Source organism: Doryrhamphus excisus, chromosome 3 (genome assembly GCF_030265055.1).
Source record: "Doryrhamphus excisus isolate RoL2022-K1 chromosome 3, RoL_Dexc_1.0, whole genome shotgun sequence".
Lineage (NCBI taxonomy): Eukaryota > Metazoa > Chordata > Actinopteri > Syngnathiformes > Syngnathidae > Doryrhamphus > Doryrhamphus excisus.
The window spans coordinates 8,569,632-8,594,163 of NC_080468.1; the positions used below are offsets into that span (position 1 = coordinate 8,569,632).

Below are 24,532 nucleotides of genomic sequence, written 5' to 3' on the forward strand. Positions count from 1 at the left end.
ATATTATATTATATTATATTATATTATATTATATTATATTATATTATATTATATTATATTATATTATATTATATTATATTATATTATATTATATTATATTATATTATATTATATTATATTATATTATATTATATTATATTATATTATATTATATTATATTATATTATATTATATTATATTATATTATATTATATTATATTATATTATATTATATTATATTATATTATATTATATTATATTATATTATATTATATTATATTATATTATATTATATTATATTATATTATTATTGATAAAGAAGTTCATTTACTGTATTACACTGTTATTCAAAGTTTAAAGCCAGTTTTCAGGGTTGACCCTATTCACAATCACCCTAAAATAACATAATAACATAGTAAAATTACATACACCAATATGAGGATACATTTAAGTAATCTAATCTAATGTAAATTACTTTCCAGAAACATTACATTATAATTCAATATTTGAAATAACTGATTCACGTGTGGTGTATGTATACATATCATCTACATATTTAATTGTGTATTTGATATATTTGAGATATTTGGTATATGTGTGTGTGTGTGTGTGTGAGAGAGAGAGAGAGAGAGAGAGAGAGAGAGAGAGAGAGAGAGAGAGAGAGATAGAGAGTGGGGGGGGGGGTCTTCCATTCATCATTGATCCACTGCAGGAGTGTGTGTGTAAATTATGGGCTAGTGTTGTCAATGTGCCTGCTCTGCATTACACAGTTCACATCGCCACTGTAAATTAAAAAGGGAAGACAACATTTAGCTGACATTTGCAAGTGCAAACCGTTTGCAGCTCGGCCCCCCTTGCAGAGGACTCCACACAGTCTGCAAGATTTGGGAAATAAAAACGTGTTCCCCGCAGCAAAAAAAACCAACCTTTATTTGATTGCGAACACAGGATTTGAAAAACTCAACTCGGCGTTTTTGGAGTCGCTTATTCGGGCAGGCGGTGATGCTCCGCCGAGGCGCAACAACAGAAGAGGGAAGAGACAGGTGAGGTGCGGCTGAAGAGCTGCTTTTTTTTTCTTTTTAAGAAGGGCTCCGTAGAGCCGCGCCATCCATCCACGTTTTCTCCACAGAAAGCAAGAGTAGCGAGCAGAGAGAGGGCGAGTGGGCGACGGGCACCTGCTCCACCTGACCATCTGGTGTGGTGAGTGTGCCAAGTGGAGCGAATGATAGGCGCAAATGTGCACGGCGGATGGCATGAGCAGGTCCATTCTGTAGCTTATATGAGCAACACCATTGCTGCATTATTTGCCCATCTGGAATCACCAGTAGATCGTCTGAATTGCTCTTTGTGTCTGCTGCAAGTTCCTGTTTCATGATTATTATTGATTTACGTATCGTACACTGCTGCAATGGTAATATTCTTTTTTTTCCCATGTTGCATAGATCTGTGTACTCTACGCATTAAAACACTGCAGTGCAAATATTGTAGCACAATGCTTGATTGAAATTCTTATTTAGATCACAAGTCGTCATCACAATGGGGGTTATTGCTGTAAAAAAATGATACTCAGTTAGTCCATATAGTGTATTTATGGTATTTTAATAAGTGTTTTCTTATTGCTCCCTGGTAAGAAGACTAAAGGTCAGATCTGATTATTTGGAGGCCATGAGGCCAATTCATAATAAATTACATGAAGCAGCATATTGAAAATATAATGTACTTTTTATGAAAAATAGTAATGCAATGACAAGAATTGAAAAATATCTTGCCATGTAAATTATAGCCAAAACCTGCACACCCATTAGCTCTATATACTGTAAGTGACATGCGCTCACTGTTGTCCTTTAGCTCCTATACTGAATTGACTTAGCTGTATGGTAAATTTATAGTTTGCGGCTTCATCCTTGAGGCTAAAACCAATTCCTCCGCTGCTGTGGTTTATGTTTCTGTCCAGAGTTGACAGGTGAAAACAAAAGGTTGTAGACCAAATTAATAGGGCTAAATGAATGAGCAGCACTGCAATGTGGTTGTTGGAGAGATTCATTATGTCAGATTGTAATCTGTCACATACTAAAGGAGAGAAAAGGAAGCCAGAGATGCAGAGAAATGATTGCGGCCAGTGAAGGACTGTTGGGGGGGGGCAGGAGACAGCAGTCAGGGCAGCTGTGTGAATAGTCTCCCTGTTATCATTGACGCTCACACACAGACAGCCATACAAGCGCCCTGTGAGCAGGTGCTAAACCCAGCAACACTGCAGCAAGCACGGGCAACAACAGGTGCAGCCTCAGCCTCCATTTGGAAGGCACTTTTGCAGCCACTCATCCCAAACATGCAGTGATGACCTTACCCTGGACCATAATCATGGGAAGGCAAACAAGCGGAATGGGATTAAGAGACCAATCTGCATGTATAATAAAGTCAAGGCTGCGGTAATGGAATTAAGAAAATAGCAGGGCCTCTGCAAAGGCTTTTGTCAACTGTGAAATTAATGAGTGAACGGCTATAAAGTGGAACCGTGGAACTTGTACTTGTGTGTTATTATAAATGTGTGAGGGGCAGGAATTGATGTCGGGGGTTCAGAGTTGAGTTTCAGTAAGTTTAATTTGTGTGGGTAACGAGTAATGAGGGATTTTTATTAGGGATTATTCTGCCTGTTGTAAGATCATTCAAACCTGTAATACAAGCCAGCGATCAGGTCTGGTCCACGTGTGTCTCATCAAACATAACGGTAACATGACGCACACAGTAATAGTTCATTCATTCATTTTCTACCGCTTTTTTCCTCACGAGGGTCGCGGGGGGTGCTGGAGCCTATCCCAGATGTCCTGGGGCGAGAGGCGGGGAGAGAGGCGGGGTACACCCTGGACTGGTCGCCAGCCAATCACAGGGCACATATAGACAAACAACCATTCACACTCACATTCATACCTATGGACAATTTGGAGTCGCCAGTTAACCTAGCATGTTTTTGGAATGTGGGAGGAAACCAGAGTACCCGGAAAAAACCCATTCATGCACGGGGAGAACATGCAAACTCCACACAGAGATGGCCGAGGGTGGAATTGAACCCTTGTCTCCTAGCTGTGAAGTCTGTGCACTAACCACTCGCCCGCCGTACTGCCCACAGAATAGTTAATATAGTATAATAAGTATGTAAGTAATAATAAGTATGATATATATATAATAAAGATAATATAGTTATACTTAAAGGGGACCTATTATGCTAATTTTTGGCCCTTTGTATTGAGTTGTGGGGTTCCTATAGAGCCGCTATACACGATAAAGCTGCACAGAAAGCTGCACACTCACTGGCACGCCACTCCGCTGTGATTGGTCCAACTCAGTCCCACTGTGAATTCACAGTGAGCTGATGTTACAAAAAACTCAGAAACCGAGCATTCAAAACCATGGCAAACTTCTTCCAGGGCTCACTTCCAAATGTGCAAACCAGATAATGAAACTTTGGCATCGTTGAACACGAAATGAGGAAAAAGCATAATAAATAACTTTTTGTCAATTTAATCACATTGTAATTTAAGCATATTTGAAGCACAAATAAATTCCGTTGGATACTTAAAAAAGCTGAAGTTGCACACAAACTAAGAAACATAACAGTCCCACATTGCACCTGTGAAAACAACCTCCAAAGTGGAAGCGAATATTCCACAAACAAAGTGGAAACTAGTCAAAGCAATAAAGCGTAGCTGTCTGCAAGTAAAAAGCAATCTAAGAGAGCCTTTTGGGTGCCCATAGGGACACTTAATGAGCTCTATTGATCACATAGGGCCCTATTTAATCAAACATGCTAAGCCGCAAACAGGGCATCTCAAGCCCGGAAAAATAGATTGGATTGCAGCATAATACAGATATCCACGAGGAAACTAAATCAACCACTGATTAGTATGACGGGCTTGATAAGGAGCCTGTTATGTGATGAAACTGAGGAGGAGACGGCCTAACATCTCTTATGTAAAGCGACACATTGCCTCCATTTGCATTTGTTACACCGAGACTGAGTCAACCACCGACGCTACTGTGTTTAAGATGATTTCACTTGAATCTGGAGTTGCTTAAACTGTTTCCATCAATGACAGCATTGACTTGTTCACAAAGGCTGAGTGGGTTTTTCACTCACAGAATGGTGTTGTTGATCACAAAACCACATCTGACATTTGAGAAGTTTCTCTTACTTTGCTGTGGATGTTTGTTTTGTGACTCGAGATACCTTCTACCCACAGCCGTACTTACAGTATGTGGATTCTATTTTCATTAGAAGCATACATTACTGTACTGTAGTTTTATAGAAAGTATATAATCTCGTTTGACCAAGTAGACAACCAAATGAGTTATCCTGAAACTTTATGAATGGTGGTACACTTTAAGTTCAGTTTAGTTCTTAACAAAAGACATTCAATTAGAAAACCAACGCAATTTTTTCCCAAAAGAAATAATGTAAATCCAATTAATCCGTTCCAGACACCAAAAAATATTAACAAAAAACCCTGTTGATAGAGAATAATGATAGTTTTGCATGCAAAATAATGGGGAATAACTATGAATGATGAATGGATGGAACTTGTTGATGTTAACATCCCGCACATCCTGGCGAGACTGAATTCAATCGTGCTTCTCACCTTTAACACTCATAACCTTCTTTGGCCCCATGCCGGGTGATTTAGCCGTCCCACTTTATAACAGGTGCATAGCCACTGAGTCAGCAATGTGTAGCGTGCTTTTTTTTGGCCACTGAATTTCACGGAACAATACAGTGTAAGGCAAACTGACTCGTTTGTTACGTGCAATATTGTAAAAAAAAAAAAAAACAACAATGCAAAAGTTTTGTGATGAAAAAACTAATCTGGGGTGTATGAAAAAGGTTTAAAACTTGCATTCAAAAAAGAGTAGAAACATGCAGAATTAGTTTAATTCTACCATTGAAATATCATCATCTATCATTGAAACAAATAAACTTGATACACTTTGGTGAGCATTCGCCCCCAAAAAGTTGCTGATAGATTAAAATATTCTGCCTTGTAAGAGTCCGCTTGCAGTGGGGCCACAGGGGCAGTGACCATCCTGATGCAGTAGATCAACTATGAAAAGCTGAAAGCATCAGTTGAGACAAGACATACTAAAAAATAACAAATAAGAAGGGTTCTGGTCTTTATTTTCATTTCATGGTCATTTTAAGGAGACAGCAAATGGTGAGTCATTGCATCACAGTGGAGATTGTGGCATATAAAACGGCAGCACAGCGATAAGGAATCATACTTTTTTTCTGTAGTTGTCTTGCAGGCTTTTCTACTTTCGTAGAATATTGTCCCAGGCTAGTATGGAACCGCGTCCTCTTCTACCAGATCTTCTTGTAACAGCGCATAGAATCCATGACCCCTCTAGCGTTCATTAATAATCTTTATCCTTAACCAAAAGAGCTCACCACCGCCAATCTCTGAGCTTTTTATAATGTTCATTTTCACTTCCATTGTGATGGCTTTTCTTTTCTTTGGCGCACTGGGAATGCAAGTCTCATCTTTATTGGCTACAATTTTTTTTTTTTTATGTTTTATGTGTTCGTAAACACAAAACACTGTACAACGAGGACCACCTTTATGAGGTATTGGCTAAGCATTTGGTATTAGGGAGAATAGCTAATAGCAAAAAGATGAGAAGGACCCAGCTGAGCAAGCACCTATACCGCATGACTTATTCCAACATGGTCCTCAGAGAGTGGACCTCAAGGGCTTCATTCTTCAGAATTAAGAAGGCAGAAGGCCTGGAGTCATGCCGGTGTACTTTCAATGCTTGTCAGATACTCACAATCATCCAGAGACAGGTATTCAAAATAATCCCATGCAAAACATTCCCCGTGATGAGGCATGATGCCTTCAGGAGCCTTTCAAGGGGAATTCTTGCAGATGTTTCAAAATGAAAGGAGAATAATAATGGCTGCCATACAGCCTGAGGAGCTTTATATAGGAGGCTTTGTTGTCCACAATACTATAGATACACATGATGAGTGGAATATGGTAATAGGCTGCACTCGCACCTTTAGTGGCCTTGAACTGTTGCACCATTCACCCATCTAACTAACCAGTGTATTTACATAATGTTGATGCATCAGGCGCAATTAAGGGTTGTTTTTTTTTTCTTCACGTCTCTGTACCACCTGAGCCATGCTTCCCATTGTGGATTGAGTCATAGGATTAGTCAGATAAGCAGCATGCCTTGCAGTTGTTTTGTATGTGGGACTCGCTCGTGTTACAGTGGCCATGCATCCTCTCTTTTATGACTTTCAGTCCTCATTGATTCTTCCCCTGAGGTGCAGACTCATTTTAAAATGACTTGGCTGTAGCCCTGTGAAATGTGCTGTTTAGTACTGTACATTTGCAGGTTGAGTCACATGTTTTTTTGTCATGCATGTTACACTAACATGTTACGCTGCAAAAAAAATATACGTAAATGAATCTGATTTTGAATGAATCTTATTATGAATTCTATTTTGGGGTGTATATTATTACTTTGGTCTGTTTTTGTGTGCGAATCACCACACAAATAAAGTAATCTCTTTGCATGCAGCTGCTCCTCTTATTCATTATTCCTTTACATGTATGGCAATTTGGTTGTGAGTGATCTCCCAGCTGATGCATTAATAAAAAAAAACACACAGGTAGTCTAATATGTCACCTTCTGTGATCTCATTAACTTCCCCAAATTTCAAAGTGCAAAAATGACAATCCATTTCATGCTTTTTTTTTTTCAATCTCGATGGCGCACACAAATAAAACAAGCAATAACCACGTAACCTTTTCTCAAATGCCACTGCAGAGGCACTTGACTTCGTACCTTCATGCACAAAATAAATGGAGTTGTACATTTCTGCCTGGCTTAGTCTTAAAACTTGCCACTTTTTCGGCTTTTGTTTCCTCGCAAATTCAGTGAGACTCGCAGGCCAAAAAGCAGGCTTTAGCTATGGCAGCTTAGCGACACATTTGGACGATAAAAGCACATCCGAGTCTTTTGTCTTGCAGCTAAGGTATAGTAGAGATGTTTTTACAGGCCCATTCACTTCTTAATGTAAACTTTTCCCTTTAAATGACGGCAGAGTAGAACAAGGCAGAGCATGATACTGTTGTGCTCGTGCATGAATGTGTAACCATGCATCTTTTCTTCATGCATCAGTCTACTTATAAGCAATTTGGCTTTTTGATAACTGCTGTGCAAAGACCACCTATTGTGAGCTGTGATCCTCTTAGCAAGCGTCTGTCAAAAGAGCCAAATATACTCGTACTGGTGATCCCTGCACACAAAGAATAAGATGTCAGAGCAACCTTACATTTTCCATCAATATGCAGTGGAATGCATGGTGATGACATAGAAATAGAAAGTTGTTGCACTGTATACACAGAATAATCTAATAAGAGAAGAAATGATATCCCTATTGTGTGATACATGATGGTATCTTCATTGTGGTTATACGTGACTGGAGCGTGCGTGCCTGCGCTTTGGCTCATCGTGTGTGTCTGAGTGTGTGTGCACTGCATACTCATGTGCTCGCCTCCAGCTTCGAGTTGTGCAGTGAATGTATATGCGCTTACTGCAGTCAAACTCCAGTTAGTAACATTTGCCCTTGCTGCTGCGTGAATGAACGCGCACCATTACGTGTGTGTGTGTGTGCGATTTCGGATGCATGTGTTGTTTTCACAGCATTTCTAAGTCAACATATTTGATTTTTGATAGCTATTCATTAGTTGCTGCTTTGTACCTCCATTCCCGAGCTGTACATTTATCACACTGTACGTCCATTACCATATAAGCGGCTAACTCACTGCAGCCAACGACTGCAGCGTGTCTGCTGCTCGCAGCAATTTGGCTTTAGACAGAAAGGCCTGATTGGAGAAGAAGTCTGAGGGGAGATGGAGCTCTCACTGGCTAGACTCCAGCTCTGTCCATCCCTGTTTTAATTACCTACGGCACCCACCCTTGGGAATATCTCCCTTCCTCCTCGTCTTACATCTTTTCTCCCTTTTCTCTCTCTCTCGGTCTCTCTCTCTCAGCTTCCATCTTTTCCCTTTTATCTCCCTTCTTTGCCTCTTTCATAGACCATCACTAATTTGTGCCTCTTTCCCTCACTTTTCTTTATCATCCACACACAAAACAGGCAAGACCACAGCTGCGCCAAAAGCCTATGCGAGGGCTAACCTTTGCATTACCATATAAATGACCCTGTAGATTGAATAGTATTTTAGGATATTTAACAGCAAAAGACGGATTCTCTTCAGTGTGATTAGAGCTGCTCCTGGAAGACAGGCAGCCCCTTTAAGGAATATTCAACTTGATAAGATAAAGACTTGACACAGGGTTCCCATTGCTGGAGAGAGTGCAATTGTCTGTCTGTCTGAATGTGTGCAAGCTTTCTATTATATTAGTAGATGAGTACACGTGATCTGATCCCTAAGTATGCATCTCTCTCCGAACTATCGGCTTTGACATAGTATGGACGCTGTTGCCATACAGCAAAATGTCATATAATCATATAACCATCCGAGTAGTATCATATCACATCCAAATTGATAGGACTGTCAGCACAGGAGTACGAGCAAGTATGAAATTGACAGGGTAGTTTCATATACAACCCGAGGCTAATTCATCAGCTACATTTGCACAGTCTAATGAGATCCAGTACCTTGGGTGTATTTGACAAATAGATATTAGAATCATTTACATTATTTTGTGTGTGTTTTGATTATTACTGTTTTTCTTATTTATTCTAGCTTGTGCAAATGGACCCATAAAGTGGATAGTTTTTGTTTTTTTTTAGTTTTCCGAACATACAGTACATTATCCTTCTTTGAACTGAAAGAAATAATACAAATGTGATATGATGCCCAGCTTGTGTCCTATCTGTGTCACTAACAATTGATGTTAGCAGGATTATTTGCTGTAAAGTTAATCTTGTCTGCAGCTGGATTGTGATCTTCTATAGCTCCAGGGTAAGAAACACCATTAACTAAAAAAAAAATGAACATTTTGACAGTTGTAATGTAAGAGCAGCCTTGTAATAGTCGTCTTGGCTTTGTGGCAAAGCAGTGGGACATTGATTTTGTTATATAATAATCCTCTGGACTTTTAACACTCTATTTTATGTACAGTATCTATGGTCAGATATTATATTATGATGGTCAGAAAGACATTCTGTATTCATTTACATTTTCTGTACATGAGCGTTTAGGAAAAGGCGTTAATGAAGCAGGATGCCGTTCTGAAGTATGAAGGTGACCCACTTCTCCCAGTTTAGCCCATGTCTGCATTTCTACCCTCAGGCCATCTTACTTTATTCAGGGATTTAACCTGCTTACCGTCCTCCAGAAGGAGTCACGTTGAAAGTGAGGGGAAAAAAAAGACTGGAAAGTATTTTGGTCTTTAATTCGCTCATTTGTTTATCAGATCAAGCAGTCTTGGTCCTTTTCAGTGTGGTCTAGCAGTTTGACAAAAAGATCTATAAAGAAGAAGATCAATAGTGTGGAGCATGGGTGTCAAACTCAAGGCCTGGGGGCCAAATCTGGCCTGCCACATCATTTTACATGGCCCGCAAAATCCTGGTGATAATATGTGTCAATAATGCACTTCATCTTTTTTCCATATAAATGTATTTGTTCTTTAATTTTGAGAGAAAAATACATGCAGTTCTTTTAAACTTTAATATTATCTCATCACGCAACAATTCTTGCATATTATTATATTGATAAGCACCTTGACTAATCATTTCAAAGCAACGTATCCATCAATTTGTTAGTTAAACTATAATCATCAAATATAAGGACAATTGTGTAATAATATCATGAGGCAATTGCACATTTAGATTCATGTATATTGACAATTACGGTACAAGTGGCCCTCTGATGGCAGCCATAATTGCGTTGTGGCCCTCAATGAAAACAAGTTTGACACCCATGGTGTAGAGCAGGGGTCTCAAACACGCGGCCCGCGGGCCAAATGTGGCCCACAGGACACTAGTTTGAGGCCCCCGCCTTGATATGAAAGTTTAATGTTAGTGCGGCCGGCGCAAGTTTGATATGGATGCTGTATGGTATCATGTACCCAGAAAAAATTATTATTAATTATTATTATTAAATAACTGTTAATAGTTATCCTCCCTATCCGTGTGGAAGTGGTAAGTTTTTGGCTATTTAAGTTTAAAGGAAATAACTTGAAGGCTACCGTTTAGGTCGTTAGCTCTCTAGTTTGCGAGTTAGCATGTGTCTCAAGACCCTGCAGTTGCGCAATATGTTGTAAATAAAAAGAGTATAAATGTGACTATAGTCGTGTTTTGTCATGTCTACAGGGCTCTAATAATGCTTTGTTAATTTTAATCTGAAAAAAAATTATTTGTCTACCCAGCAACTATATGTGGTTTCTTAAGTTTTTATTATTTGCCGTTTTATTATTATTACTATATTTATTTATTTATTACTGATTGATTGATTTTCTTTATTCTTAATTTGCTTATTTATTTTTCATCTTATGATATTGTATAAGTATGATATTTGAGAACAGTGGAATGTTTTATCAGAGCTTTTCTTGTAGAAAATCGAAACCAAAGCAAAGTTTATTCATTTTTCCGTTTTTAATAAATGCGTTTTTTGTTTTTTTTTTTGGAAAACCTGATGCGGCCCAGTCTCGCCCAGACCCTAGCTCCAGTGGCCCCCAAGTAAATTGAGTTTGAGACCCCTGGTGTAGAGCTTCTGTATGTATGACTTAGTTTCAATGTAGCATTGTGTGTGCTGTTTTCATTTTGTATATTTGATGCACTGATGTCAAATAAACTATCATTACATGTCAATGTATGGACAATGTGAAGCAACCCCCCCAAATCGTCCCCCTATGTCCGCATCCTTGCACATGAGCACTCAGATGGTATTTGCATGTATTTGGTTTTGTGCACAGGCGTGGATTATCATGTGTCGTGTGTGCACGAGAGTGAACCCAACATCTTTGCTTTTTGATCTACTGCAACGAAGCCTATCTGCCTTGCTTTGCTACGGGTTGCTACGGTAACAAAGGCACAGAGTGAAGTGGCTGCAGCAGCTTAACAGAGGCACACAAGAGACAGTGAGAGGGAGAGGTTTTGCCTGTAGAGCAAATCATAACATCAGACTGAATGCAACAAAGGAACAAAACATTTTGGAGGCATATGTACAGTGGTGTAAAAAACTGCCAGTATTTTTAGCATGGTTGTCACAATTAAATGTTTCAGACCATCAAAAAAATATCAATCACACAACATGCAGTTTTTAAATGAAATGTTCTATTATTAAGGGAGAAAAAAAACAAACTGACATGGGCCCTGAGTTAAAAAATCAGGAGAACGGCTATTTCTATTTCATTCTGGGCTTCAAACTACCTACCCCTCATCTGACACCAAACACTGAATTTCCTATAAATCTGAGTCTGTTTGCTTTACAGTTCGTTGACCATGATAACAAATTTTCAGACTCTGTGGTGCAATAGCCAAATAATGTACTCAAACCAATCACATGACCTCGACCTTCCAAAGCCAAGCTCTTGCCTTTTCCTCACACACCTTCAAAGTCTATTTCAGAGCGGCCGCCTGTCACAAAAGTCTATCAGATTGGTCACCAAATGGCTCCATCCCACTTCTGACATCATTTGTTACAAAGCTCTGATGAGTTTTACTCTCAAATCTGGCACAAAACTGACGCGGTAGCAGAATCATACACAACCATGACAGTACACTCTATCTCATTATCGCCACTTTCAAGTTCATGTTGTGCACAGTGCTGTCCCAAACTGGCCCCACAGTTAACTATGCAACTTCTGACACCATTTGCCCATCTGTCCAGTTCTAGTCGGTGTGGTTAGACCGTGGAAATAAGCCTATGTTAGAGTGGTGACCATTAAAATGAGGCACTGTCCCAATGGATGGCTCTGCAGGCATCCGCTGTAGAACAACCAGGTTTAGAGACAGCTACTTCCCCTTGGCCATCAGACTGCTTAATGCCCCTTCCAACCAAAACTTTAAATTGTTATTTATTTGAAATTATTTAAATTATTTCTACAAATTACTGTTTAGGCTGTACATTGTTCATATTTGATGTAATTTATTTATTATTTATTATTTATTATTTATTATTTATTATTTATTATTTATTATTTATTATTTATTATTTATTATTTATTATTTATTATTTATTATTTATTATTTATTATTTATTATTTATTATTTATTATTTATTATTTATTCATTTTCTAGCGCTTTTCCTCACGAGGGTCGCGGGGGTGCTGGAGCCTATCCCAGCTGTCTTGGGGCGAGAGGCGGGGTACACCCTGGACTGGTCGCCAGCCAATCACAGGGCACATATAGACAAACAACCATTCACACTCACATTCATACCTATGGACAATTTGGAGTGGCCAATTAACCTAACATGTTTTTGGAATGTGGGAGGAAACCGGAGTACCCGGAGAAAACCCACGCGTGCGCTGGGAGAACATGCAAACTCCACACAGAGCTGGCCGAGGGAATTGAACTATTATTTATTATTTATTATTTATTATTTATTATTTATTATTTATTATTTATTATTTATTATTTATTATTTATTATTTATTATTTATTATTTATTATTTATTATTTATTATTTATTATTTATTATTTATTATTTATTATTTATTATTTATTATTTATTATTACACGGGAGCCAGGCAACGACATTTCGTTGGCAATTTCATTGCTGTGTTATTGTGATAATGACAATAAAGAAAGTCTATGTCTATGTCTATGTCTATGTCTATGTCTATGTCTATGTCTATGTCTATGTCTATGTCTATGTCTATGTCTATGTCTATGTCTATGCCTGTGGGTTCATGGCAAACCAGTGAGTGAGTGAGTAGTGCCATAGAACTAAGAACTGTACTCTAAGATAGTGCAGCGTGTATAATTAGTATGATGCATTGCAGCGCTAAACTGCCGACGACAACCACAATGTTAAAATGATATCAATCAAAACTGAGCATTGTAATGTTTGTTCTGTGATAACGGATATTGTTATGTTCTGCAGGTGAGGCAGATGAAGTGTTGAGCGTACATGAAACGCTACTGTAGTCTGGTCCCGACATCTCATACAACGCACTGTAACAGCCGAGACGGCAACATCCATGAGGCCTCTGAGATTTATGTATCGTCATGCTCAGTAAATGCTGCACACCACAGGAAGGGATGGTGCATTCGTGTGTCTGTTTTGCTGGATGAAAGTGTATTGATCCTGTTCAGCAGTCTTCTGCAAATATAAGCACAGCCACTTTTGTGATGGTATTACAAGTAAATATGATGTCTTTCACTTTGTTGACACATTAAATTACACGTGATGGGCATTTAGGAATTCCCAGGATGGTGCTCAGATCCGTTACGATGATAAACAAGCGTAGGCTGGACTTAATGAAATGGAGCTTGGTGATCTTAACTGATGATAACCAAGCATGTGCAAACCAGATAAGGTGGAACAGGTGACCACGCACCTTCCGACAACGTGCTGATTGGTTAATGATGCGAGTGTTAGAAGGTGATTTGTTAATGGTTTGCTTTGATGGGACTAGATTACACCGCCAGGCTGTGTGCATCCCATGATAGCCGTGTCAGTGTCACGCCATTTAATTCATTGACACGGACACGATATGACAGATACTGCAGAACACACATACTTGCTTCTAATTGCTCGGCTGCCTTCCCGTAATTTTATGATACTGGTTTTTACGATCCTCACTCTGACACAGCAGGTTTGTTAAACACTTTTTAGACGTCTTCATTAGAACATCGCTGCCTTTTAACACTCAGCTCAAAAGTTAAAACCCCAAATACTTGAAGATTTAGAGGCTTTGTCCAGGTGCTGGTACACAAATCCTGGTACAGTGTGTCGGCCTTGGCCCAAATCTAATAGTTTATCTTACAGATCAATAATCTTAATCGATATCCACTCTAATGAGGAGACTTTATCAATGATAGCCTGAAGGGTGTGGTGTGTTGCCTGTGTATTTTCCTGCAAGAAAACTATGTGATGGGGTAAAGAAGGAGGCGGGAGTGGAAGAAGAGGGATGCCCAAATGTAATGTGACAGCGCTTCTCCATAACCATATGATACCTAATCTCAGAGGAACACACGTTTCATTTGACTCCTTTTTAATTTCACCCACCCGTCCTTTCAATCCATTCAAGGCAACCGAATTTCATTTTCATCTTAAGCATCAAATTTGGATCCCGCCCATGAAAAAGCCATAATGAAATGACAGTGACAGACCTGTGAATTCTAATGGAGAGTCAGATGAAACGACCCCGCACCTCCCCTCAGGCTTTCCCCCCGTTGTATTTGACCATGGGGAGGCTTAGGGATGTCAAAGTCGCAATCTCACGGCTGGAATTGCCATCTCCCTCCCCCTTAGTAAAACACATGGAACCTGGAATTGATGGTTTTATATGTAATTCTGTGTGCTGTAGTTGTGGGAGATTGAATGAATAGCATTTTACTGGAACTACAAGCAGGGCCCTCCTGAAAAACAAAGTACAAACGCCAATAATGTCAGTCACGGATCCTCAGAATAATCGTCTCTTTTCTATCTTTTATGGAAATTTGGAAATTTCCAACCACTGACTTGCAACATATAAGTCAGAGTTCGAACTTGGGGCCAACTCATGGACCTCAACTTCAAAGAAATGGCAATCTGACATCACACAGCATTAACAGACACATTAAAAGTCGGTTACACTAGATATTACATTTTAACACAACCTGTTGTACACCAAAATTAATGCTTGGATATAATAATTTTTTTTTTTTTTTGAGGTCAGATCTTCCATCCATACATTTTCTATACCGCCTATCCTCATGAGGGTTGCGGGCATGCTGGAGCCTATCCCAGCTGTCTTCAGGCGAGAGGCGGGGTACACCCTGGACTGGTCGCCAGCCAATCACAGGGCACATATAGACAAACAACCATTCACACTCACTAGGCTATAAACAAAGCTTTTACGCTGATTAAGAAGCCAGTTTAAAGCAATAATTGAAGGATAATCAACTCCAGAGTAATTTGTCAACCAATCTTCATCTACACATCTTAAGTCCATGTTCTGCAATTTTTTTTTCTTTCATCTCCAAATGTTTCTTCCTCCTCAAAAATGATTGACACATCGCTCAAATATTCATAATAATCACTGTAAGTATCCTTGTCTTGTTTGTTTACCTGAGCGATATTACCCCAAAGGATGTCACTTCCCGAAATGAGGCTCAGCTGCGAGAGCTAGTTCGCATTGGCCGGTGCCATGAATTATAAATGTGATTTTTGCGAATTTATTTAATATAGAACATAATTACAAACAATATTAACATATTCAAGCCAAGTTGATGAATCATGTCTTGGACCCTTTAAATGTAGTTAAAATCCTCTTGTAGTATAGTCAGTCATTCATTTTAGCCGCTTATCCTCACAAGGGTTGCGGGGGTGCTGGAGCCTATCCCAGCTGTCTTTGGACAAGAGTCAGGGTACACGCTGGACTGGTGGCCAGCCAATCACAGGGCACATATAGACAAACAACCATTCACACTCACATTCATACCTATATGGACAATTTGGAATCACCAATGAAACTAACATCTTGATCATGACAATGATGACAAATGGAGCTTGGTACACAATATGGAGAAAACGATGCAGGCATCTCTAGAACCCTTTGAACCCAACAAAACATATATTATTCCTTGTCTACAAGAATGAAAACCCCACATCCAACCACCCTCACCCAGCTTGAGGCACCCAACTCCGTGCCAAGAGCAACCAGTTCATTACTAGTCATTGTATCGTACATAGTCCAGTACAAACATGAAACCACTCCAACTATACAGTCACCACACCAGTCATCACAAGCTAACATGGATATAAAACACATCAATGTTATGGTAATGTTTCAGTGAGATTAGAAAATATATGTGAGAGAAAAAACGAAAATATTCTTTAAAATACCTCAAATTAAATAAACACATTTGAGTCTGACTACTTCTTTTTTGTCACTGCTATCCCAACTACAGTGTTTTCCACTTCTATTTCCTTTATTCTTTTATTTTTGTTTATTTATTAATTTATTTAATTGTACTTATCATCCCGGGCGGCACGGCGGACGAGTGGTGAGCGCGCAGACCTCACAGCTAGGAGACCAGGGTTCAATTCCCACACTCGGCCATCTCTGTGTGGAGTTTGCATGTTCTCCCCGTGCATGCGTGGGTTTTCTCCGGGTACTCCGGTTTCCTCCCACATTCCAAAAACATGCTAGGTTAATTGGCCACTCCAAATTGTCCATAGGTATGAATGTGAGTGTGAATGGTTGTTTGTCTATATGTGCCCTGTGATTGGCTGGCGACCAGTCCGGGTTGTGTCCCGCCTCTCGCCCGAAGACCCTTGTGAGGAAAAGCAGTAGAAAATGAATGAATGAATATATTTATCATCCTTCCTCTTTCCCTTCAGAGACAGCTACTTCCCCCTGGCCATCAGACTGCTGAATGCCAAATAAGCCCCTCTATGTACCTTTACTTACATTATTATTAATTATTTAAATTATTTGGGCGATTTACTGTTCACGCTGCACTTTACATTATGTTGTTCATATTTGGTGTCTATTCTATCTATTTATTCTCCACATTATTATTATTATTATTATTATTATTATTATTATTATTTATCACTTATCTTCTTTTGTGTCTGTTATTATATGGGAGCCAGGCAACGACATTTCGTTGGCAATTTCACTACTGTGTTTTTGTGCAATGACAATAAAGGGAGTCTATCTATCTACATAGTGTCATGCATTAAAAAGCCAGGGTGTAGAGTGGGCCTGTTTAGAGTGGACTGCAGCCCCAGTCAGCAAACCCTCACCCGGCTGCCCTATCTACTTAACTTGAGTTAATCAGTGGTGTGTTGTCCTATGCTGTGTGTTGCATCCTCTAAATCTAGGCTTTGACTGTAGTCCACTGCAAAAAAGCAAAGGTCCATATAGGCATGCTTGAATGGGTTTGGTGCAGAAGACCTTGAGAGTCCTGACCTCAAACCCGAATGAACTATAACACAAATCAGTGACCTCTGAGGTGCTAGCATATCTACAGTCCTCCTATTTTTTAATGTGTCACTATGAATACTGCACTTTTAATTTCTATCCATCTTGCCCCTCGTCATCTCTTTTCACTTCATTCCTCATCATAAAGAAGAAGTCCTCCGCCTTTTGTTGCCTCCATGTCTGACTGGAAAAACAATCAGCGAAAAGAACATTACCACCCAAAGTAGCTTTGTAATCCTGTGACTGTTTTTGTCTGTCAGTGTGTTTTATGGCTCTAAGAATTCTCTTCTATTTAACCGTTCTGACAATGTGGTGGCATTTGTGACAATGGGGCTCCGTTCCATCAGGAAGCAACAATAGCTTCCTACTGCTGCCAGGTTGGTGGCAGCGGTCACCACACACACACACACACACACACAGACCAATCGGTTAGCATGGAAATATGCACAAATGTATGTTTTTTTTAACTTCTTTTCTCTGCCTCTGTTAACAGTGCATGTACTCTGCTGCCATGGCAACCATGGGTCCTCTCCTCACGTTTCTTCTCCTGCTGCTTCATCTGGCTGATGGCTCATTCCCAGAGGAGCCCAGTCCACTCAGCTACGTCCCTATGGAGGGTATGTGTCCTTGTGTGTGTACGTGTGTGTGTGTGTGTGTGTGTGTCGCATTGATAAATGGCTCCATGATAAATGTGGAAATGGGGGGGTTCAAAGATCACAGCCTTGGTGTGGGGCTACGTTAGAAGTCTACCCAGGCATGCACTGTAGATCTATATAGCTGTATAAAGCGAATAGACATGAGCCTTTTGGCAAGATAGCTTAGAAAGGAAACAAGGAGGAGCCCTTAGAAGATGGATCACTATGCCCTTACCTACCCTGGCCGCCTTGCAGTCAAGGACAATGAGAGATTTTCCCAATCTGTCTCCTGGTGATGAGAGCTCCCCGTGGAGTCAGCTGTCCTCCTCTTTGAAACTTTGTATCAGTCTCATTCAGTCACTACATCTCTCCACTTCATCTGTACTCTTTCATTATGCGGAGAAAATCCCTCATTTGTTCATTTGTTCACTTCTTCTCATTAGAGCTGCCTGTGAAAACACCAAGAGGATTTAACTGTATTTCTGTGATGTATCGCTAGCTGTTCTGTTCATATATAAAAGTAGCATAGCATCAGTTAAGGTTATACCAAAGTAAGCATTAAGGAAGCTGTTCCCCGTTACGTATAAAGAGCAAATAGAGAGGAGAAAACGACTGTCCTCCATAGTTTGACACTTCCATTTTGCTTTGTCAGTGGTGAGGAGGTATCCGGTGTTCCTGGGAAGAGCTCATCGTTCAGCGCAGAGACAAGAGCTGCACATCCAGACGGTCCTCCAAGTCAACCGCACTCTCTACATAGGAGCCAGGTAACCAACAGCAACCGCCTCCGACTGCGTGTGACTGATGTGCTCACATTCTTATCTTTCATTTCATGCCTTCCATCTGCTATCGCTGTAAGATATCTCCACTCTACTGTACACTGACAAAATGGCATTACAAGCAAATGGAAATATATTTACTCATTTTTACCAAATTACAGATACTTACAATCTTTAGTAAAAATGACTAAAATAAGCTTGAATGAATTAGAGTAATACATAAAACTCATGAGACTGGGTTTTAGAGGTTATAAAGGTTTGCTCACTAAGAGTGTTGTATGCAAGTAAAACCAAAGAAGAAGAAGCTGAGTGCATTGATACACTGAATCGGTCAAACATTCTCCTTGAGTTTGGTAAGTATTTTATTTTTCACAGCAATGAATGATGGTATTTTAGAGAAGGTTAACTTATGTTAACTTTATCTTAGCTGGTTGTAATTTTATTTGACTACTCTTTCCCTGTTGATTGAACCTGAGCTAATATAAGTAAACTATATAAGACACAATTTCCATTTGGTTTTTACAGCTAAAGTCAGTTTGTCATTCATCATTAATGGTAATACAGAACGGTAAGTGCTTGCTGTGTAATATAATCCTCTGGGATGAGCACCGTGTCCATGATTTGATGCGGAACAGTTAGTGGCGCCACTCATGTCTGTCTAAAGCACGAAACAAAAATGTGGATAATTAGTGCTGGAGGATGTGCAGATTTTTGCCTAAATATACTGAATATTCCTGTATTTATATTAATATTATTCACAAAAGATGAAAATCATTGCAGCACATCCGGTGTACTTTTCAAACAAGAGCTCAGGCAGAAGAAATCATTTTAAAAATATCTTGTTTTGAACATAATACCTTTCCAAGTAGAAGAATCTTAGCTCCTCTGGGTCTTGTTGACGAGTGAGGGGAAGATGGAACACAAGATTGACAGGCGGATTGGTGCGACTCTGCATCGGTCCCTTGCTGTGAAGCTCTCAATTTACCAATCAGTCTACGTTCCTAACCTCCGCTATGGTCATGAACTTTGGGCAGTCACCAAGAAAACAAGATCCGCGGGTACAAGCAGCTGAAATTAGTTTTCTCCAAAGTGGCTGGGCTCTCCCTTAGACAGGAGGTGAGACCGTATCGCTGCTCCTCCGCATTGAGAGGAGCCAGATGAGGTGACCCGGGTATCTGGTTAGGATGTCTCCCGGACACCTCCATCGGGAGGTGTCCAGGGCACATCCGCCCAGTAGGAGGCCTCAGGGAAGACCCAGGACATGTTGGAGAGACCGTGTTTCTCAACTGGCCTGGGAACAACCACTGATTTGATGAAAAATGCTGCACACAAATGCTATATATAATCTCAATGGAGTGAAGTGACAGACTTTTCTGTTTTGTTATTATCATACATTTGTTTGTATGTTTTAGGTTCATAAATTACTTGCTAATCATCAACATTCAACTTCTGTACAACTTCTTGTTTTGGGAACGCTGTTCTCTGGGCAACCTCTTGAGAATCACTTTTTGTTTATATCATTAATTTTAATTCACTTTTATGATAAGTGTATTTTTTAGAAGACCCCTGCTATGTGTGAACAGCAGCACATATTATGATATATGCTATATTATAATCATATAATTTTGATGAATGGTTGGTAGGGAACAAATCCATTGTCATCCAGGTGACTTGTATAAAATAGATACTGTGTGTTGATTTTATTATTAATTTATTGGCAAACTTGACAATTTTTTCCATATTTTACCTCCAGTGCTCTGGATGTGGAAGTATAAAATGTGTATGAGTTACTAAAACAAGAAATATGTGCTCATGTTTCACATAAGGATTGGAATGGCAATTCCAAAAAAAAGTGAAGTTTTCATATGTGTGCAACACTCATCTTCTTGAATAATTATATTGAATATTATATAATAATAATTTGTATTACTCTCTTGTGAAGCACCTCTCAGCATATTTTCAAGGCACTGACTTTTGTATAAAATTTACTTGGCCACATTTTTTTTGTCATTTTCTGTTTGTTGTTGAAACCAAAAACATGCATGCTAAGTCCATAGGTATATGTGAGTGTGAATGGTTGTTTGTCTATATGTGCCCTGTGATTGGCTGGCCACCAGTCCAGGGTGTACCCCGCCTCTCGCCCGAAGACAGCTGGGATAGGCTCCAGCCTACCTGCGGCCTCGTGAGGATAAGTGGTGGATGGATGGATGAATGTTACAAAATGGTGATTAATCATTCATTCATTCATTTTCTAACGCTTTTCCACACAAAGGGCACATATAGACAAACAACCATTCACACTCACATTCATACCTATGGACAATTTGGAGTGGCCAATTAACCTAGCATGTTTTTGGAATGTGGGAGGAAACCGGCAAACAACAGAACATGCAAACTCCACACAGAGATGGCTGAGGGCGGAATTGAACCCTGGTCTCCTCGCTGTGAGGTCTGCGTGCTAACCACTCGACTGCCGTGCAGCCCATGATTAATCATAATGAATTAATTTAAAAACTATTTCAATCATTTGACATACTATATAAAAAAATAAAACGTATACAGTATGTTATTTTGCTGTATCAACAGTTAATGTTTATTAATAATAAAAAATAATAATCACTAAAATTATAATATGAGAATAAACCTTGGTAGCATAAGCACAACCTAATACATCTTACCTTGAGACACATGTATCGGTTTGTTAAGGGAATAATTTTTAAGTATCAAGAGTTAGTGTAAACAGTTATTTACATACCCCGTGGCTGTTAAATTTATTAATCTGGGTTATTTTCCCAGGGCGTTCATGGGAAAAGCTACCATCTTTTATTAAAATTTGTATCATGTGCCTCTGGTTTACATTCATCATTAAATAAAAAGCTGGAGAGTAAAAGCTCTTTTTATACACCAGCGATGAAGCTAAATTGACCCCAAAAGTGTTGAAAAAAAATGTGAAAAAGAAGCATCCAAAGCTGTTTATATGGACTGTTGTTCTCTGAAGGAGATTCATTAGGAACTTTTAACATTGTCAAGGACGAACATATTAGGTCAGAAATCAAAGTGCGTAAAAAAGCAATCATGTATTTAAAGTCCCTTCTTTTTACTCGATTACAGAGATGATTTATACAGAGTGGAGCTGGACAACATGGCAGGTGATGAGATGTTCTACAGCAAGGTAACGCTCACAAAACACCCAGCACTTCACTTCAATAATTGATGATTTCTCACTACGGTTTGTCTTTTTGGCAGAAACGGACATGGGAATCCAACAAAAATGATATCCGAGTGTGTCGAATGAAGGGCAAACATGAGGTATTGTGGTCGACAATTATTTTGCATGTGGATTTTCATATTCATATTACTAAACAACTAGCGTTTCACTTAATTCCATCCTTTAGATCAGGGGTCTCAAACTCAATTTACTTGGGGGCCACTGGAGCCTGGGCTGGGCTGCATCAGGTCCCCCCCCCCCAAAAAAAAACGCATTTATTAAAAACAGAAAAATATACAAACTTTTTCAGTGCTTTGGTTCCGATTTTCTACAATAAAAGCTCTGATAAAACATTCCACTGTTCTCAAATATATTAATTTTTATTTTTCTGCACAAAATAAGATGAAAAATAAAGTTGGTGTTGGTGGGTAGACAAATTATTTTTTCAGATTAAAATGAACAAAGCATTATTAGAGCCCTGTAGACATGACAAAACACGACTATAGTCACATTTATACTACTAATTATTTTCAACATATTGCGCAACTGCAGGGTCTTAAGACACATGCTAACTCGCAAACTAGAGAGCTAGCGACCTAAACGGTAGCCTCCAAGTTATTTCCTTTAAACTTAAAAAGCCAAAAACTTACCACTTCCACACGGATAGGGAGGATAACTATTAACAGTTATTTAACCTTTAACATGAACATTAATCAAACGTAATAATTTTTTCTGGGTACATGATACCATACAGCATCCATATCAAACTTGTGCGGGCCGCACTAACATTAAACTTTCATATCAAGGCGGGGGCCTCAAACGAGTGTCCTGTGGGCCACATTTGGCCCGCGGGCCGCGCGTTTGAGACCCCTGCTTTAGATGTTACCTGAACCCAAAAAAACAACCAGTGGGCCTGAAAGATATTGATGTTAATGCCTCTGGTTGCTTGGCTGATGGGTTGTCACATAAAAAGTTAGCTTCCAAAATAAAAACCCAATCAAGTAAACAGTTTAAGAGAGTGGAGAGAAAGAGAGACATGTTGCTTAAGTGACGCAGTATGCTGAGAATGTTTTCCTGGATGGACGAGCTGATGAAATACATAGTCAAAATACAGGAAGGAAGGAGGATCTATATTGATTTTGAAAACAAATATTTGATCCTCCTGATAGATGCTCGAGGCAGCTTTAGTCAGGAGTCATGTAGCTATTTTTTCTTTTTGAGTGATAGTGTCTGCTGCTGTTTTCTTTAAAAAAAAAAAAAAAGTATTGAGAGTGGAGATATAAATGATTGTTTTTCTGTGGATACATGCTGAGAAACGAAGAGGAACTAAAGCTTAGGAAGGATGAGTGTGTGTGACTCATAATACATTAAAAAGAGCTGTACTGTATTTGGGTGTACTTTTTGCACAGAAGCAGTCAACACAAGCACAGAAGCAAGCACAATATGATTACGATGATTTTTAACTCAACAATTGCTATTTACAGTGCTATAGAGCAGCTACACACAATAACCCGCACAGAAAGCTTTCTAGATCTTCCAGATTCCGCACCTCTTTCTGCAGTGTTTCCATGGACTTCCTGCTTTTGAGCTAAAAAGCTTTCATTTACCCAACTCCCGGCCCTACTCCTGCCGATACTGAGGCCCGTGTTTACTGAATGAGGAACTAGTTGTTGAGGGCAGCATCTTAGGAGTGGACAAAGTGTATATCAGATTATGTAGGACTACAGTACTACTCTCAATAAATATGAGGCATCAGTAATACTGTCTACTCTATATTACTGTTTTTGATGTTATGCTTGCTCAGCTATTAGCTAACTGTCATTAGCAAACTGTAGCTAGCTCATGTTAGCTACAGTAGAGGCAATGAGCACTAAATACTAAATATGACTACAAATCATTCAAATTACAAAGACAAAACCACAAATTTGCTAGTAATATGTAATTACCATGTATAAATACCAACAAAAACATGAAGATCACCTCAGAGTTCTTGAGCTGCAGTCTTTGCTGACCTCAAATCTCCATGGCGACCATTGAACTGTTCACCACTTTATTCCACAAAAACAGATGTATGGTGGCACCCCTAAATAATCATGTATTGGAAAAATATTTTCTATGTGTTGTTTCTACATATATTGGAACACTTTTAGTACCCAGCCATATCAAAGTTCAATAATTGTGTTTTATATATATATATATATATATATATATATATATATATATATATATATATATATATATATATATATATATATATATATATATATATATATATATATATATATATATATATATATATATATATATATATATATATATATATATATATATATATATATATATATATATATATATATATATATATATGATATATGATGCTTTGGTATTGTTGAAAACAAGAATACAACGTTGTAACAACATTTATAGGTCAGAAAAGTAGAAAAGTGGGCAAAGCATAATTGGTCCCCTTTAACTGAAGTCCTTTTCTACAGTAAGAGTATTGTGGGAAAATATTTATTCATTCATTTTCTACTGTTTATCCTCACGAGGGTCGCGGGGTGCTGGAGCCTATCCCAGCTGTCTTTGGGTGAGAGGCAGGGTACACTCTGGACTGGTCACCAGCCAATCAAATGACTGAAATTGTTTTCCATATGCAATAACTTCATCAATTTTATGTGATATAATTTAGGGTCGAGTATAAATGATTTAAAAAACTATATATATATATACCTAAACATAATCTGAATGAATTCATTCTGAAGGATAATTCATAATGCCGCCTACAGGGAACATACTAACTCCTTATTTCTAAAATCACAAAT

General features: G+C 38.8%; 1 protein-coding gene across 1 annotated transcript in view; it reads left to right on the forward strand.

The window, feature by feature from the left end:
• The first annotated feature begins 715 nt into the window (after window positions 1-715).
• LOC131124947 (semaphorin-6B-like) overlaps window positions 716-24,532 on the forward strand; it is a 39,444-nt gene continuing 15,627 nt past the window's right edge. The window contains exons 1-5 of the mRNA XM_058065958.1: window positions 716-1,179; window positions 17,585-17,708; window positions 18,379-18,490; window positions 21,614-21,674; window positions 21,749-21,811. Coding sequence (XP_057921941.1) covers window positions 17,588-17,708; window positions 18,379-18,490; window positions 21,614-21,674; window positions 21,749-21,811 — 357 coding nt within the window. The 5' untranslated portion in view covers window positions 716-1,179; window positions 17,585-17,587. The remainder of the gene's footprint in view (window positions 1,180-17,584; window positions 17,709-18,378; window positions 18,491-21,613; window positions 21,675-21,748; window positions 21,812-24,532) is intronic.